At 44.1% G+C, this 17,779-nt stretch overlaps 1 protein-coding gene across 1 annotated transcript in view; it reads left to right on the forward strand.

The window, feature by feature from the left end:
• Sorbs1 (sorbin and SH3 domain containing 1) overlaps positions 1 to 17,779 on the forward strand; it is a 229,348-nt gene that overhangs the window by 168,774 nt on the left and 42,795 nt on the right. The window contains exons 13-19 of the mRNA XM_059258360.1: positions 170 to 217; positions 332 to 461; positions 2,785 to 2,899; positions 8,327 to 8,410; positions 12,139 to 12,204; positions 12,771 to 12,872; positions 17,296 to 17,345. Of these exons, the coding sequence (XP_059114343.1) occupies positions 170 to 217; positions 332 to 461; positions 2,785 to 2,899; positions 8,327 to 8,410; positions 12,139 to 12,204; positions 12,771 to 12,872; positions 17,296 to 17,345 (595 nt within the window). The remainder of the gene's footprint in view (positions 1 to 169; positions 218 to 331; positions 462 to 2,784; positions 2,900 to 8,326; positions 8,411 to 12,138; positions 12,205 to 12,770; positions 12,873 to 17,295; positions 17,346 to 17,779) is intronic.

Raw genomic sequence — 17,779 nt, forward strand, 5'->3', positions numbered from 1 at the left:
ACGCCTCACTGCTCTGCAGTGTGTAGTCTGTGTGATGTAGCCCCAGGCTTGAGTCCCCTTCCTGCTGGGTCCCTGGTGTGGCTGGATATCACATGGGACTGTGGAAGTGTGCACCCTGGATCTCTCCCTTGCGTCTATTCCCCCTGATTTTTTCTTTTTTGTTCACTAGATGATGACTCTGATCTGCACTCTCCTCGATACTCCTTTTCTGAAGACAGTAAGTGACTGAAGCCCCTGCTTCTGGGGAGGAAGGGAGGGTGGTGGAAGAGACATCTTCAGGTTTAGTTTTCATTTGAGTCTAAAGTATTTTCTATGTACTTTCTCTCTCCAGCAAAGTCTCCCCTTTCTGTGCCTCGTTCAAAAAGTGAGATGAACTACATTGACGGGGAGAAAGTAGTGAAGAGGTCAGCCACACTCCCCCTCCCAGCCCGCTCATCTTCACTTAAGTCCAGCCCAGAGAGGTAAGTGGTCCCTTAGATGCTCACCCGTGCCTCCCCAGAAGCTGTATCCCAGGAGCCTTTGTTAGGAACAAGAATCCTGTGCTGTTACCTGTCAGCAGTGACTTAGTCTGAGTCTCCATATCCTTATCTGTGAACTAAGGGTAAAAATAGCATGACTCCTCCATGAGAGTGTTGCAAAGATAAAATAAGTGATTGCACTTGACCTTCCTGTTAGGGCCTGGCTCCTAGTATGAGCATAATTACTGCTGCCTATAATTATGATAACCTTTTATCTAGTCAAGAAAAGAAGTTCGTGGTATTAGGTATTGAACGCAGAGCCTTCTTAAATGCTAGCAAGTGCTCTGCTACAGAGCTTCTCCTCAGTCCTCCTTTTTTCACTTTTTATTTTGAGACAGTGTCTCAATAAGTCCAGGCTGACCTTGAACTTGCCCTGTAGCCCAAGCAGTGCTTGAACTGTCAACCCTCCTATCTCAGTCTATAAGGAGTTGGGATTACAGGCCTGCACCACCAGGCTCTATTGTAAGAGAAATCTTAAATTGGAACTAACATCATTTACATAAACATAGTAAAGACTATAATCCTAAACACAGCTATATTCCATAATGTCTACTTACTGATAAAACATGTATTATTGAGACAAATGTCCTATGGAGTAATCATCTCTTGTCAACTGGACAGGTGTCCAGTGTGTCCTCTGGCCCCAGTTTCTGCCAATTTTCACAAACTAAAAGGTCTGTGCAGATGCAACACTATTTTTTCTTAAATTCACATCCATTTTCTGCCTCTAGCTCCACAGGCAAGTGGATGGCTGTTTTAAAAGCCCACGTGTGCCTAACACATCTACCTGATGAATCTGATAATGACTATAAAAGAAAGCCTGGATAGACCCAGAAATTCTTTATAGGTATATTCCTTAAGCACCTACTGGGTACATTCTGTGCGTATTGAATTAGACTTTACAGAAGAATACATAAATCATTGTCCTACCTTTCAGAAGTTTTTACCTGTTCGTGAAAAGTAAAATACACAGTGCAAAATGCAGTAATGTTCCTGCATAAAAAGTTGGCAGACAATTTCCAAAGATTCACGTATGCTTTGAAACCTCATTTCTGCATGTCAGGCTGAAAATTGGGACCAGGGCTGACAAGAGGGCTCAACAGGTACAGGTGCATGACACCAATGCTTGGCCTGAGTCTGATCTCTGGAAACCACAGCAAGATGGAAGGAGAGAGAACTGACTTCACAATTGTTCTTTGACTTACACATGTACACCATGGCGTGTGTGCATGAATGCACGCATGCCATACACACAGTCTTAGTTAGGGATACTGTGGCTGGGATGAAACATTATGACCAAAACTTCTTGCGGGAGGAATGGCTTTATTTCACTCATAGTTCCATATAAGCATTCATCATCATAAGCAGGACAGGAGGAACTCATGCAGGGCAGGAACCTGGAGGCAGGAGCTGATGCAGAGGCCATGGAGGAGTGCTGCTTACTAGTTTGCTCCCCATGGCTTGCTCAGCCTGCTTTCTTATAGAACTCAGGATCACCAGCCCAAGGATGGCACCACCCACAATTAGTGGCTCTCCTCCATTAGTTGTTAATTAAGAAAATGCCCTACAGCTGGATCTTATGGAGGCGTTTTCTCAACTGAGGTTCCCTCCTTTTCAGACAACTCCAGCTTGTATCGAATTGACATAAAATTAGCCAACAGGTAGACAGATAATAAATTAAAAAAAACAACAACAAAATTTTGACGCAAGCTGAGATTAGTGTGTAGTAAATTGAGATGCAAAGTAGGAAAGAACACAGGGCACACAGCTGGTGTTTACTGAGGGCCGCTGTGGACCTGGCACACTGCTACAGTGGTCGCCACCTTCTAGTTAGATAAGCTCATGCTCCATGAGTTTGTAAAGTACTGTGATCACCTGGGTGGCAAGGGTTTGAACCACAGTCTGGCATCTTGAGGACCTGTATTTGTGCTTTGCATAAATTGTGTGGGAGTTCAGGCATGTTTGGGGAATGTTAGAGTCTGAAGAGGAGAGTCAGGTCAAAGACTTTCCAGGACAAGTCTCGATGCCCCTGCCATCTCCACCTCCCTGTGCTAGGTTTTGGGTACCTCATGCCCCTTGTAAAGCCAGGATGGAGATTTAATTGGGTTGTTTGGAGAAGCAAACCTAGTGCAGCTAAATTGCTGACCCTGGTTCCAGTGTTATGCCTTGGATATAAAAATTCTTTGATTAAGACGACAGCCAACCAGGTTCAGACTGTGTGAGAAGCTGGTGCTGTTTTCATGAAAACAGGATTTTCCTTCTGCAGAAACGACTGGGAGCCCCCAGATAAGAAAGTGGATACAAGAAAATACCGAGCAGAGCCCAAAAGCATTTACGAGTATCAGCCGGGCAAGTCTTCCGTTCTGACCAGTGAGAAGATGGTAATGTGGCCCTGAGCATCCTTTTGTTTTCTCTGCTCACGTCATCTAGTTTGGATGCTTGTGCAATTGGAGCATAGTCTTGCCCCACTTGAGATAGGCCTGTTTGTTTAGAACAGTGAAACTATGGAAGTCTTTTCACCCTCTGCACTTTCGCAGGTCTTCATGAAATGAGTCCCAAGTCTGCCTTTAAACTTAACTGTTTCTTTAATTTTTATTTTGTTTTGTTTCCGTGGCTCTGTTGTTCCATTTGTGCATGGTTTATGGTTTTAACTCATTTTAATTTTCTACTAACAAAGATTGATCTTACTTCTGGTTTTTTAGGGAAAAAAATATGTTACTTTGTCAGGCGTATTGATTAAAGTTTTTTTCTTTTTTGTAGGTAACTTTACTTTGAAATGGATAGACTTTACAGAAATGACCAGATTAGCATTAAAGTCATTCAAAGATAAATAACCAGTAGAATGTTGTAACTTGGGGTAAAGCCCTAGGCTGTTAGTTTTGTGTTTTAGGTCTTCCGTGTTTGATTGGCACTTCTAAAATCAGTCTGGCTTCTTGTCCCTTATGCACATTCACATCTCTAGAAAGTTGAGTGGGAAAACTGTGTGGAAATTCCAGGCCAGTGTGGAAAAGTAGCCACTTCTGTGAAATAGGAAGGCTTTACAAGTTGATTAGTTCCATATTTGCCAATCATACTTCCTTTCATTCACCTTTCATTAGAAAAAGCTGGTTCAGATTTCCGGTAAATGGTTAAAGAGATTCTCCAGAGCTGCATCAGCATCGCAGCCCTCTGGCTGGACAGCAGGATGGAGAGGTTACACTGGACATTGTTTTCATTAAGAGCTGTTAGCCTGCTGTTCTACATGTTTTTAAGGGGTAATTGATTTGACTTTTACTGAAATGAAAATGTGATGTCTTTATAAGTGCTGGACTAATTTTAATTAGGGAAAAGGACACAGCAGTTCACAGAAATGCTTTTAGAGTTGTCTGTCATTCCTTAGTGTTTGCTGGGCACCACAAGTATTTTAAGCAGAAAGCAAGAGACAAGATGAATGACTGGTTCCCTGCTTCTTTGGGGGTTCTCTGTCTGCAGGAAGTACTCTATACCTAATAAAGGTTGCACATGGCAACCTTTAACCCAAGGGTTCCTGGAAAGAAAGCCACACTCTTTAGTAATAAGCCTGCTGGCTTCCATTATGCATTAATACAGTCAAGTGACTTCAGGGATTCTGGAGGCCTTTGGGTGCTTTTATTTGGGCAATGGCCATTCATAGATTGTCCTAGCTTTTACTGAAGGCACACCCTTTTTCTTAATTTTGTCTTTGTTTCTACTTCTTTCCCTTGGTCTTAGTAATTTTACCTCTATTCAGAACTAGGAAAACCACATTATTTTGTTTTCCTCTTTGGTACCACAGTTCTTGGGATCACTGGCATTATTTTACAAATGCTGGGAAGTTCCCCACAGTGCCCCATGGAGGACCCTCTAGGGAGTGATGGAGACTGTCCACAAGGACAGCAAAACACCATCTGGTGTTTTGGTACAGGCACTCCTCCATGATGTTCCAGGCCTGAGGCCCATCCATAGCAGCATGTGGGCACCTGCCCAACAGTTTGATTCAGTGCCCTTTACCCCAGTTAGCTCTGTCCTTCCAAAGAGAAGTTGTTGATTTTAGAGAGGAATTTCAGTTGAATCTTAATTTTTTGACAGTAGTTGAATTGGTCCATTATGTTTGATCTTTTTTTAATCCTGCTATTTTTATCACGTGAACTAAAAAGCTGCTATGTGGATTTCTATGTGAGCCTTGCCTTTTGGTATTAAGTATCTGGCTGGCTAGGATTTGAGTAGTACCCTCATTCATATACTTTTTGAAAAGAACTAAAGAATCATTTCATTAACTATTAAGTGTGTAAACTGGTGGAGAGGCAGAGAGAGTCTACGTTAGATTTTATTTTAGTTTGCTCTGTCTCTTCATGAAGAGAGGAAAAAATAACTGCTTTTTCTTTCATTTGAGTTGCTCATAGCTGCTTAATTCTGCCAGTTCAAGGAATAGGCCCAGACACAGCCAACTGTTACCATCAGGAAGAATGTTAATGGGCCGTGGGAGCGCCTCTTGCCTTGGAGCATGTTCACACTACCTTAGACCCATGAAACACTATTACCTTCCATCCAAATCCACGGGTGACTCTCAGTCTTGATGACCACCTGTTCACCTATTTGGCATATTCACAAAGATCTAAATACTTCTTGCCTCCCTATCAAAGTATAAGTCAACCTTTTCTCCGTGGCCTTGGACTTAGAGATGTATTGGTTGGTCCCTGCTTTGTCAAGAATGTCTAGACTTTACTCCTTTATACTTTTTTTCTGAAGTCTCCTATAGGACAGGAGCTTCATTTAGCCAATATATAGAAAGAAACATTGTTTTCGTGCCAAGCTTTGGATTAGATGTTGGAGTTCTTCTCTGTAGATGTGTGGCAGCAAGGACAGACATTGAGATAGTAATGACAGGCACAGAGTGATCGTGGAAGTTTGAACAAGGGGATTTGCCCAGCCCTGGCTCTTCCTCACTCCCTGTTACTTGAGTTCTTTCCCTGACACTTCAAGCTAGCTACTAGCTCTGTTTCAGTTTGCTGTCATTTGCACTCTGGTTCAGAGGCTGAGTGGGAATATAGTGTAGTTTGCAGAGTGCTGGCTGGACCAGCCTTTGAAGATCTGAGCTCTGGGTTCCAGTCCTGACTCGGCTGTGTGCCTTCGGGCAAGACAGTTAACTTTCTTGAATTTCAAGGTTTTCATTTGTGAATAGAAATATTATGTAGCCCTCCAAACCTGGTGGTGTGCCAGGTGATAGTACCAAGATGGGTAATGTGTGTCTAAGAGCCACCAAAACTGTAAAGCATGATGCAAGTGAACACACCATGTTCAGATGATTTACTTAATTGAAATTTGAAGCTGGTCTTTGGTTCCTATTCAAGCAATAACATTGTCTTTGAGGAGATGGCATTTTCCTGGCAAGCTACTTGCCCTTTCCATGGATTTTATTAAGCTGGAAAGAGAGCAGCCCACAGCAGGGAAGACCAGAGCCTGGCATTGGGAAAGTGCCATGGCTATGGGAACAGGGCTCCTCTGCTTCCAGAAGGGTGTTCACTGTTGGTCTCTTCCTTGATTGGATGTACTGTTCATTTACACCTGGCAAGCTAATGCAGGCATGAGTGCTGTTGGCAGTACCTTCTAACCTTTGTGTCTGGGCAGCTTGAAGAACCCAGGCTTTGGACCCAAGGTATTTAACATAACCTGTTCTTTACTCACCATTAACCCTGGCAGTCAACTGTTCGCAAACAGCGTTCATGAATAAAATGAGTTAATTCTTTCAGGGCTGTAAATATCATAACTCTTAGGCAGCTTCCCAAAAGAGTCGGTATGTTAGTACATTTTATTTAAAAAAGCAAAAACAAAAACAAAAAAAAAACCTAACCTATTCCCAGGGAACAGTTTATAAATAGTCTTTGTAAAAATAACAGATACGAAGTAGGTTTCATGAAAATCCATCATTCTGGATTGTAGAATGCCCTAGTGTTTAAGCCACCATTCTCGAATGGTTTTGTCTTTGTAGGCATTGTGCTTCATTTCACCAAATAGAGGCAGGAGCTGGGCTGGGGAGGTGGCTCAGACGGTAAAGTGCTGGAGGACCCAAGTTCAGGTACCAGGAAAAGTCGAAGAACCAGGCTTGGTGGCTCGTGCTTACCGCCCCAGCACTGGAGAGGCAGAGCCAGGCAGATCCCTTAGGATCTGTTGGCCAGCCAGCCTGGCCCGATTGGCCAGCCCTAAGCCAGTGAGAGCCCCTGGTTCAGCAAACAAGGTAACTGACCCCTGAGGAACAGCATCTAAAGTTATCCTCTAATATCTACATACATGTGCATAGATATGTAAACACACCTGTATACACATGTGGACGGGGACACACACACACACACACACACACACACACACACACACACACACGCACTGTTAATATCTGGATGGGCAGGCCTTCTTCAAGATGGAAACTTTAGAGGAAGCTGATTTAGATGCCAGAGGATGGAGTTCAGCACATATCAAATATATTCAAATCATATTTTAGTTAAAGAAAGTCTCTTCCACCTGTAACAGCAAGAATGAACGAATGGTTTAGATGTTTCCAGGGTTCTTGGAGGAAGGGCTTGGTGAACGTCACTAAGACAGTTTCCAGATTTCTCTGCAAGCCACAAAGGGCCCTACAGCAGTGTCCGTGTGTCCAGGGAGGACTATTCTGGAGTGTAGCAGCGCTGAAGACCTGTAGGTGGGGCTGGCAGCAAGTTCTCCTGTGCCATCCTCGTTGTGGCCAGGAGGCAGCTAAGTGTATTGTGTGGAATCTCCACCCTCAAAAGAAACCTCAAACATCAAAACACTTCTGCTGAGTATAACTCCTTCTGTTAGAAAACTTGATTTGATTTCTAATCATCCGTTTTTAGTGTTTTCCAAAAGTAGTTGATATTCCCTTGATAAAGTGTCAGAACTTTAATACATATTTGATGAAATATTAAATCACAGAATCAAATTATCAATCTATGTGACACTTGTTAGTGTAATGTAAAGTGAGGAATCTAACTTTGGAACGCACGTAACCCAGAAGTTTTCTCCCCCCCTGTTCTGTTCTCTGTCTTGTCCAGCCTTCCTGTCACTTAATTTTTTTCGCAATCCTTTAACATTTATTAGAAACCAGAGGATATTCTGTCTGTACTCATTCCCCACGGATGCTTGTTTAAAATGTTTCTCACTCGTGTCTTCTATTTTGACTCACATCATTTTTCACTTTGCCGTGTATGACACATGGTATCTCACCTGTTCCTGTGCCATTAGAGATGCAGTATTAACCAATTGGCTTTTCTAAAGTGTCATTATTTGCATTTGTTTTTGAAAACCTTAAAGCAGCCTTGCAAATAAGTACTAAAACTGTCCGAGCCCATAAAAACTGTTTGTTTGACTCTGACATAGATGTTTGGTGTGCTCACCAGTTTATATGCTCGCAGCTAATATTTTGTTACAAGAGGGGGGTTTCCTCTGCTCTAGTGATGAAATGATTGAGGAACACTGTTCTGCCCGTATTTCGCTTTGTGGTGAAGAGTCGCAGTGTAGTGCCGAGTCCTCCATCTCCAGTCCATCTGCCTCTGCTGCAGGACTGAAAATGAAGGCCTCACTGCCCCCTTCCTCAGTTTCCCTGTTTTTATGACCACATCCTCTCCCTCAGTTTCAGTGCTCTGTCTTTGCTGGTGTCAGTGACACTGGACGATCACTGCTGTTGAAGTGGGTGCTATGTAACCCAGAGCCACTGCATCTCTACTGGCCTGTTCCTATGTAATCTTTTGCATAATGTTATCCTTCTCTTTCTTCCATTCCCCTGTCACCAACCCTTATAGAGTCGGGATATAAGCCCAGAAGAGATAGATTTAAAGAATGAACCTTGGTATAAATTCTTTTCGGAATTGGAGTTTGGGAAACCGGTAAGTGTGATAGCTTCAGTGGTTAACACCTTGTGAAATAATGCTGTTGGTGCATTGTTGCTGCTACAGAATCAGGTCTGTGTGAGGGATTCAGTAGTGGGAGCAGCTGTGATAGCTGTCCGCGGTTGGGTTGTCTCATCTTACTACAACCTGTAGGCTTTCCCACAAGCAGGGACAGTGAGCTCCGGGATACACCTTCCTAGAACATCCAGAGAGCATGACCAAGGCATCACTTGTCCTAGGCAGATCTCCCTCTGCCACGCCCAACAAATACCACATCCCTGGTGGGTGGCATTTTTTTCTGCCATCCAGTCACTACTTTAACCAGTTGTTGAGGTGTTCCGAAGACAGGAACGGCAATGCATCACCGAGAGGGCCAGCGTTGCGGTGCTTCAAATCGTGTTTTTAAAGCGGGCATGTGAGGCAAGTGTCTGAGCAGGCCAAAAAAAAAAAGTGTTTCTCTGTGCAGACACAATCCAATCCAGCCCGGTTAAAGGCAGCTTTTACGGAATGATTTCTCTGAGTTGTGCTAGCATTTTCCAGGATTTGGAATGGAGGGTAGAATTCTAGAAACTTTAGTGTTTGGCAGCTTCCCTGAGGTATTTCTGAGTTGGCAGTGCAGACTGACTTAGGCCCTTAAGGAGGGAGTTCCTTAGTCCTGAGCCCAGATGTGTTTCAAGCATGAGGATAATCTGAACTTGTCCTTCTACTCAAGGGGATAGACTTTTAACCTGTAGTTACTTTGAATTCCCAATTATAACTGCAAAAAGAATTTACAGGTAGAAGAATTAAGCATAGAAAAATGAAACATTAGACACGTGCATGAGACTCTAAGCATTGCTTTTGGTCTTGGATGATCATTTTGTTTGCAGATAGGAACTGATTTTATAGTTCAGTAAAATGTTAAATTCTGTGCTGTGAGTTTTCCATTAAGAAGACAAAGGGAAGTCAGGTTGTGCTTTGGAGTTGCTGGTTCGGCTTGAAGGTGCTGAGCTTGAAAGTTCAGGTGTCTTCTGAGTTAGGAGTGCCCAGTTTCCTACAATCTACTTGTAGGAACAGGTATTCCCTTCTGGGCCTTCCTCCATGCAGCTCCCCTCACCACACACACACACACACACACACACACACACACACACACACACACACACACACACCCCTATTATTGATGAAGAGCGCCACCTAGGGACAGTGGAGAGGAACCGGGCCTTCCTCCATGCAGCTCCCCTCACCACCACCCCCCCACACACCTATTATTGATGAAGAGCACCACCTAGGGACAGTGGAGAGGAACCATCTAGCCCAACTGCACTTAGCTTTCCTCTCCCCTCCTCAGAGCTGTAGTGCACAATGCACAGCTCATTTCTTCTCCTTTCTCTCTCCCCTTTTCTGCTGTTCACCATTTGGACACTAAATTTAATGCACACAGTCATTTCCACTTGGAAAAACTGAACAGTATCCTAATCCTTTTCCTTAAAACCTGCTCAGTTTTTGAACGTATTGTTAGGTGTAGTCCCATCCAAAGCACTATGATTGATGTACACAGCAGCGATGCCATACCGTACTCACAGAAAGTCAGAGATATTTGATTTAAATTACTTTCTCCAGAATCCATGCCAATGATTTTTGAAATCCCTTTCAGGATCTCCAGATTGTTAGCCATCCCCTCATCTACCCAATAACTAAACTAGTTTAATCTGAAATATTACCTTTTTGCAAAAGTTAAGGAACTTTCTTTACTAAATTATTACTAGTAGTGTGTTTTCATGAATCTATCATTGCAAACGATTGTGTTGATATTAGACAATAGTTCAACCCCAGCCTTTAGTAAACAGGTCCTGAGAATAACTTGATAAATTGACAGTTCTACCAAAAACTGTGGAACTTACCTCATATAAACATGGAGGATACAGGCCATTTGTCAAGTAATACCTTCTCTTTTTAGGGGGGAGGTGTTCCTTTTTGTGTAGCCTTAACTTTGGAAGACTTGCCAAAAGTACATGGGCCGTAATCCCCAGGAACCTCATTGAGAAAATATTTACATACGTGTTAGACGTCCCCAGGCAGGCTTGTTATCTAGTTGAACCAACGGGAGTTGAGGAAGGAATAGGAGAGTGAGAAATTTTCCTTCTCTCCCTATGGAATTGTAATGAAGCACAGAGTGGCCTGCTCTAATTAAGCCATGGAAGCTGGGGTGGAAGATGTGTTAGCCATTCATGAAAAGAAGGTAGCCACCAACTCCCACGGGTCATCGTCTCTGCTTTGTTTTTGTCCTCACACCAACCTAGGACCATTGCTCCTGAGTAAAACCCACTAGAACTCTGGCACGGACAGTTGCTCAGCTGCTTTTTCTTCCCCAACCTCCTCTCTGAAAGCCACTCAAAAAGAAAACTGTAACGAGATCCTGATTGTTGACCTCAATAAGTTGCCACGAAGTAACAAATAATTCAAGTCTCCAGGGGCCATTGGAGGGTGGGGTGATTTATTCAAAGCATATTTAATTTGGAGACACTTGCTTATAGAATTTTGTGACAAAGAAAGTCAGAAAGGTACAGAGCTAACGCATGTAAAAAGTCTACTTCCCAGATAACCATCGAGTGTATTAAGTACTAAGAATGAATGGTAGCTGCTTTATCACTGACTCTATCACAGAACTCACATCCATGGAGGGCCTGCTGCTGTCGGTAAACACAGCCAGAGTCAGTTTATTTTCTTTTGGAGAGGTATTACAGGGAACATGGGGACCTGCCTTTTATTCTCTTTACCCCTCCAATTTCTACAGAAATGGATTTGATTTCTATCCACAAACTCAAGACAGTGTTTCTCAGTGTCAAGCCCTTCAAAATGCTTCTGTAGAGTTCATTGACGTGAAACTTGTGTGCCATCTTAGGAGCTGCAGAGGTCGCAGCGTGGGAGAGTGTACACTTGAGAGTGTGCATAGACACAGTCAGAAAACCCCTTCTGTGAGAGGGGGTTAGAGTTAGAAGTCTCTGGAGGTTTGCATAGCTTTCATTCCACACACACTCTTGCTAAGCCTACAGCATTCTCCTGGCAGATTTCCATCTCTCTGATTCTCCATGAAGGGGCCAAGAGCAAGCGGGAGTGACCCCTGATCGGCCAAGGAGGGTGGATGTACCTCTAGCGATAGCGTAATTACCAGACTCCACTTACTTACCAGTTAAGCGGCTGATATGAAATGGTCATGTGCACCGTTTGAACTCCCACTCTGGATGCCATTGAACCTCACTCAGGATGCTGTTTGTAAACCAGAGTCGCCTTTAGTTCAGGTCACCTTCCATTGGCCAGATCTGTACACTTATACATCTATTGACAGGAAATGATGATTTTATACAGTAGGCGAGACTATTTCAAAAATGTAAAAATCTCCAGTGTCAGCCTTTGTTTGAAAAGAACATTAAGGAATTAGAGTTTCTAATTTGTTCAAATTTGTATTGATGCTTTTTTTTTTTTTTTTTCCCCTTTTGATTTGAAATTTCCGATATTGAGGATCTGGGGTTGATGTACTCTTGAGACATAGTTAAGTAGCCAGTGCTCTCAGTCCCTCCTGGGGCAGACAGCTGTGTGTCCTCAGGCAGGACCGCAGCCCTTTGCTTTGAGGTCACCTTTCTGTGTTGGTCTGGTCCCTAGTGCGCCCCTCTTTGTTTGAGCCCCGGTGTTTGTCTTTATGTCTTTATGCTCATTTCTCCATTTCCTCCTCTGCTTCCCGTCAGCCTCCCAAAAAGATATGGGACTATACTCCTGGAGACTGCTCTATCCTTCCTAGAGAGGATAGAAAGGTAATCCCGTGCCTCCTCCGCGGACTGTGTGCTAGACCTCTAGCTTTGGGTGCCGTGAGTGTGTTGTGGGTTTGTGTTCTTTTCTTAAATCTTTTTTTTTTTTTTTTTAACTTAGTAGCTTGTTTGGCCTGGTGATGAAACTATTTAACAAAGTCTGTGAGACATATACTAATGTTTAGAGGTTTTTTCGTTTTTTGTTTTTGTTTTTTTTTTTTAAACAAACAACGCTTGTCACAGTCACTATACTCTGACACAGAGGAAGCAGGTCCTTCCTCACAGGTAGGTTTTTGTGGCATTTGCAGTTCTCATTCGAAGTAGAACAGATGTCTGAGGCCCTGAGACTCAGGATTTCACTGAACCTGCCTAATGTTGCTCTCTCTGTTTTCACGTCTTTAGACTAACTTCTAGTGAGCTCTTGTGATTGAGTCGGGCCTTTGTGACCCTATTACAATAAGACTCTAAGAAAAAAAAAAAAACAAAAAACTTCATTTCAAACTTAACCTTCCATTCCTTCTCCTCTTCTCTAAACTAAAACATTCTTTCTCATCTTTTCTTTCTTGAACCAGACTAATCTAGAAAAAGATCTCAGCTTCTGCCAAGCAGAGTTAGAGGCAGATTTAGAGAAAGTGGAGACGGTTAATAAATCACCCAGTGCAAACTCGCCACAGGTATTTCTCAGTTTTTCTCTCCATGTCGGTTCCTTTTCAAGCCCTGCTTTCTTTTTGTCTCTGCTCTTTGGCTTTTTATGTTGTGGGATGACAGAGGGTGCTGCTGCTAGCTTTGAGATGCATGGCTTTCTGAGTCCTGTTTACACACGCGCACACACACACACACACATACACACACACACACATACACACACACACACACATACACACACACACAGACAGACACACACACACACATACACACACACGCACACGCACACACACATACACACACATACACACACACACAGACAGACACACACACACACATACACACACACGCACACGCACACACACATACACACACACATACACACATACACACACGCACACACACACGCACACACATACACACACATACACACACACATACACACACACATACACACACATACACACACACATACACACACATACACACACACACATACACACACATACACACACACATACACACACACATACACACATACACACACACACACATACACACACACACACACACACACACACACACAGAGTCAATTTTTTGTTTGGATTCCTTTGGAGCTTGGCATCTACCATAAAGGGGTTTTTCAAAAATACATATATACCTATATATAGCTGATAATTTGGACTCTCCCCTACCCACCCTGCCCCGTACTTCTTCTGTGGTGATGTTTTAAAGTTCTTTCCTTTGCCTTCTTTGAATTTCCAGCATGCTATTTTGGGGGCCAGTTTTTCTTTTTCGTAGCCCGGGGAGATGCCAACCTCAGAGGTCGTTTTGAGAGACACAGCAGCAGTAACTGGGCTCAAGGCAATAGAACTAGAAATGGTGTTTGTCATTGTAGAGGTCAGCAAAGTTCTCAATAGAAAACATGCTCCAGATATCAAACATCCTGGGAACACACGTTTGAAACTGGGCCTGTGTTAAAATGTATGTGTTAAAAGGTAGGAAGGAGAGAGCCAGTCCAAGGTAAACAGGCTTCTAGGGAGAAGCTGAATGTTTACTGAAGTGTGCTTTGGGTTCCCCGACAAAACTGAAGAGATTCTTAGGAGAAAATAATGGCTTTAGAAGAAATAAAAAAAATACTGTGGACACTGCTGCAGCAGCCAAGAAGGGCCACACACTATGGGAGGAGATGCACAGCTGGTAATGGATCTGTGCTAAGTGTCAGCGTTATTGAGACAGGGCCCCACTAGTGTTGGGCACAGAAGTCAGATGCGTGGCTAGAGACTCAAACCCAGGAAGGGGCAGAGAAACCACTGTTTTATGATAGCCTCCTTGTGGGTCTGGGATGAAAGAGTGGGAAGGAAGCCTGTGAGCTGTGGCAGTCATGGCTGCCTCTTTGGGGTCCGTGGAGGTACCAGTGGATGGAAAAGACAGCGGTGGTTAGGCCCTTCTCCTCCATCAGAACTGAAAGGGGGCAGAGAGGTAAGTTGTCACACACTCAGTTGAGGCAGACAGGTAATTGGGGTGGAGAAAGGTAGGGTGGGATTTTGGGTTTCTAACAGGGTGGATACTGAGATCTGGTATAATTACTGTGGGACTGAAGATTCAAGGAAGAAACTATCCCAGTCTTTCTGGAATGAGTTCTGGCTGTGGGTATGGCCTAATAACAATGGCTGACATGCCGAATGAGAGGTCCATAGTAATAGGCTGGCCAAAATGAATCAAGACATGCTTTCAAAGTAGTCAAACGTAACAAGGGAACATCTGTAACTCATGCAGAGATGGGGGCACAGCTGGTGCTGACAGCCACCTCTGTAAGGGCCTAAGCCCTGCCAGGGACACCATGGTACAAGGAAGTGTCTGGTGCATTCACAAACCATTTTCCATTGGTTATTTGACTGGTACTGTTAGTCTTGAACATACGTGAGACATGCTTGCAGGGGCTCTATACACATACAAAAGAGACTGCCTTCAGGACATGACAGCTGAGGTCACGTACTGAGAATATCCATTTCGAGGCACTACAGAAACATGGAATGTACATGTTCAAAGGGATAAGACAGACCAGCTAAAGTAGAAATCTCAGATGGGAATTGGGGGAGGGGGATGGGCAAGTTTGGGAAAGACTGTATACTCAGGAATGTGACTGAGGAGATGTTGGCTTTCCTTCAGATCACTGATGTAGCTAAAGAGGTGTTTGAGTGAGAGCATGCCATTTCCTTAGAGAAGTTGAATTGAAGGCAGAAAACGGGAGTGTCAGAGGATGAGGAGGCCACTGTAGTGGTCCAAGCAGACAGTGGTGGGAGGCCACACTGTGGAGGTACCGACGGGGAAGAGGGGAAGGATAGATGGAGAGAGGCTGCCAAGGGAGTTACAGTGGGCTAGTTTACGTAGTTGGCATGAGGAATGATGAGCTGGGGGAAGGGAAAGAGATGGATAAGTTTAGGGTTTGGGTGAGGCAGCTGGAAGAGTCTGGATGTCAGTATGTTGAAGAAGCTAGAAGGAGAATCTGTGAAGAGGTAAAGTCATGGAGTTGGTTTCAGGTACTTGGCTTCTGTGGTGCTGGCCGGAGATCAGGTAGGGCTATCCAGAAGGCAGGAGGAACTATAAGACTAGATCTTAGGAAGCAGGCAAGGGCTTAAAAAGCCTATTGGAGTTGACTGCAGGGAGGTGATTGTGGGGGTCTCGGGAGTCAACGAAGACCTCCACCTGTCAGCAGGTAAAAGATTGAGCGAGGTAGGGACCAACAGCTCTCCACTGGGATGTTGGATGGCCTTGACAAGACGGCAAGGCACAGGAGGGACATTCAGAGAGATGGAGGGAGGCAGGATAGAGCAAGAGGAGAATGGCAGAACTACTCAGGGCTCCAGAGGGATCAGAAGAAATTAATTCTGGGGTAGCAAGATGGCTCAGTGAGTGAAGTTGCCTTCTGTCTAAGCATGACAACCAGGGCCCCATCCCTGGAACTAGGTGAAGTAGGTGGAAGGAGAGAACTGACCAGGTTGTTCTCTATCCTCCACATGTGAACCATGGCACACATACTCTCCCCAACACAGTAATAAACAAATAAATAACCTTAAAAAGATATAGGTCCATGGAATGGGTTGTAGACATTTATACAGACTTTGGTTTCTGGGTGTTAGAGATTGTGAAAAGGAATCTGAGAGTCCTGCAGGGGTGTAGCATTATTGAGGACATGTGGGAAAGAGACGGGTGGATGGAGGGAAGGAGAAGACAGGAAGGGGTGGTGATGACCCGGAAGGACTTAACAGGGCCATGTCAAAGTTTTTCCTGATGGAGATACAGGCAAGGTCTTGAAAAGTAGAATCCCAGAATGGGGCAAGTGCCAAGGGTTAGGCACCTCATGGCAGGAGGTGAGCTGGTGACACCAGTATAGCCAGACGGGCTGGAGGATGATGGTGTGTGCGCGTGCGTGCGTGCGTGCGTGCGTGCGTGCGTGTGTGTGTGTGTGTGTGTGTGTGTGTGTGTGATCAGAGCCTCTCTGAGAAGTAATGGCTGTGGGGACAGCAGAGCCTGTAAGGGAAAAGGATCCAGACTGACGGGTGGGAGCTGAGGGCTAAGTGAGGAGCCACCAAAGAAGCCACCTCTCCTCCCTGTCATCTCCTCTTCCCTAATCCTAGTCTCTTCCTCTACTTTCTTTTTCCTGTGTCTCTTCTCTAGGTAGTTTATTTTCCTTAGAATGGTTATTAGTAGAGATCATAGTCACTGTTAAGTAGGATTATCTGTAAAAGTTAACTTCTACATTGATTTACTTAACACAAATATATTGAACCCTTGGCTTTTTTTTTTTTTTCTTCTCCACTACAGCCAAAGAACCTCTGAATTACAGAATGACATTGCTTTCACTTTCTAGTAGCTCTTGGCTGACTTTTTCCTTTTGTTAGTGGCTTGTAGTTTTACGAAGCATCCCCCAACCTGTACTGACAGTGTTGTTACTGGATTTTGTGAAATTGTGTCTTCATTTTCACACTTCCCAATCTACAGGCATAAATGAATTGTGTAAACATGGCGTGATCATCTTAAAATGCACTTTTAAGATGCAGTCTCTACCTAGAGTGTTGTGTGACACTCTCGGATGTGGCATTTGGGGTGCATGAAAGGATCTGCAGTGGCTTGGCAGGGTTTCTGAGGACTGGGGAGGCACAGATAAAGGGGCTTCTGCTCCCTGGGGTTCCTGCTGAGGATAAATGTGAGCTGAAGTCCACCTCCAGGCCCACCTATGTTTGTGGCTTCATCTCTTGTGAGGCGAAAAATGAGAGCCTGGCACCCCCAACGTCTTTGTGTGCAAGCCCTTGTCCCTCGGGGGCATTGTCTGTATGACCAAACTGAAGTGGCCTGTCTCTTTTCCCTTGCTTTGCAACCTGTGAGTCAACGCACATCACCGTTCCTTTTTCTTTTCTCACTGTTCCTTTTTGTTTTTGACTGTTACAGAGCTCAGCAGTCAGCCCGACTCCAGATGTTACATCAGAGCCTCCTGGATAGTAAGTAGCCACTCTGTGTTTTCATGGCTCAGTGTATCAAGGGCTAGACAAGGGTGAGAAGGGCTGGTGGTTTGGACCCAGTGTGCTCATCTGTAGCTGTCTTGTGGTGTCTGGTGATAGGCAGCAAGGGCTTTGGTGCTGAGGAGGGCTCAGGACAGTGGGCTATCCTATGCTTTGGGCTTTGTCCTCCAGTAGTTTGATGGTATTGTAGTTTTAAAATTAGTTTTCTTTTGTTCTCTCTTTCTCCAAATCAATGTTACAATGATTCATGTTGCCTTCCCTTAGCTTTTCTCCAGGTTGATGTCTTTATCTTTGGAATGTGAAGCTATTTGTCTACATTTGTTTTAATTTTATTTATTTTGCGCGCTCATGTCCGTGTGTGTGTGTGTGTGTGTGTGTGTGTGTGTGTGTGTGTGTGTGTGTTGGAGTGTGGC

Source organism: Peromyscus eremicus, chromosome 1 (assembly GCF_949786415.1).
Source record: "Peromyscus eremicus chromosome 1, PerEre_H2_v1, whole genome shotgun sequence".
NCBI classification, from domain to species: domain Eukaryota; kingdom Metazoa; phylum Chordata; class Mammalia; order Rodentia; family Cricetidae; genus Peromyscus; species Peromyscus eremicus.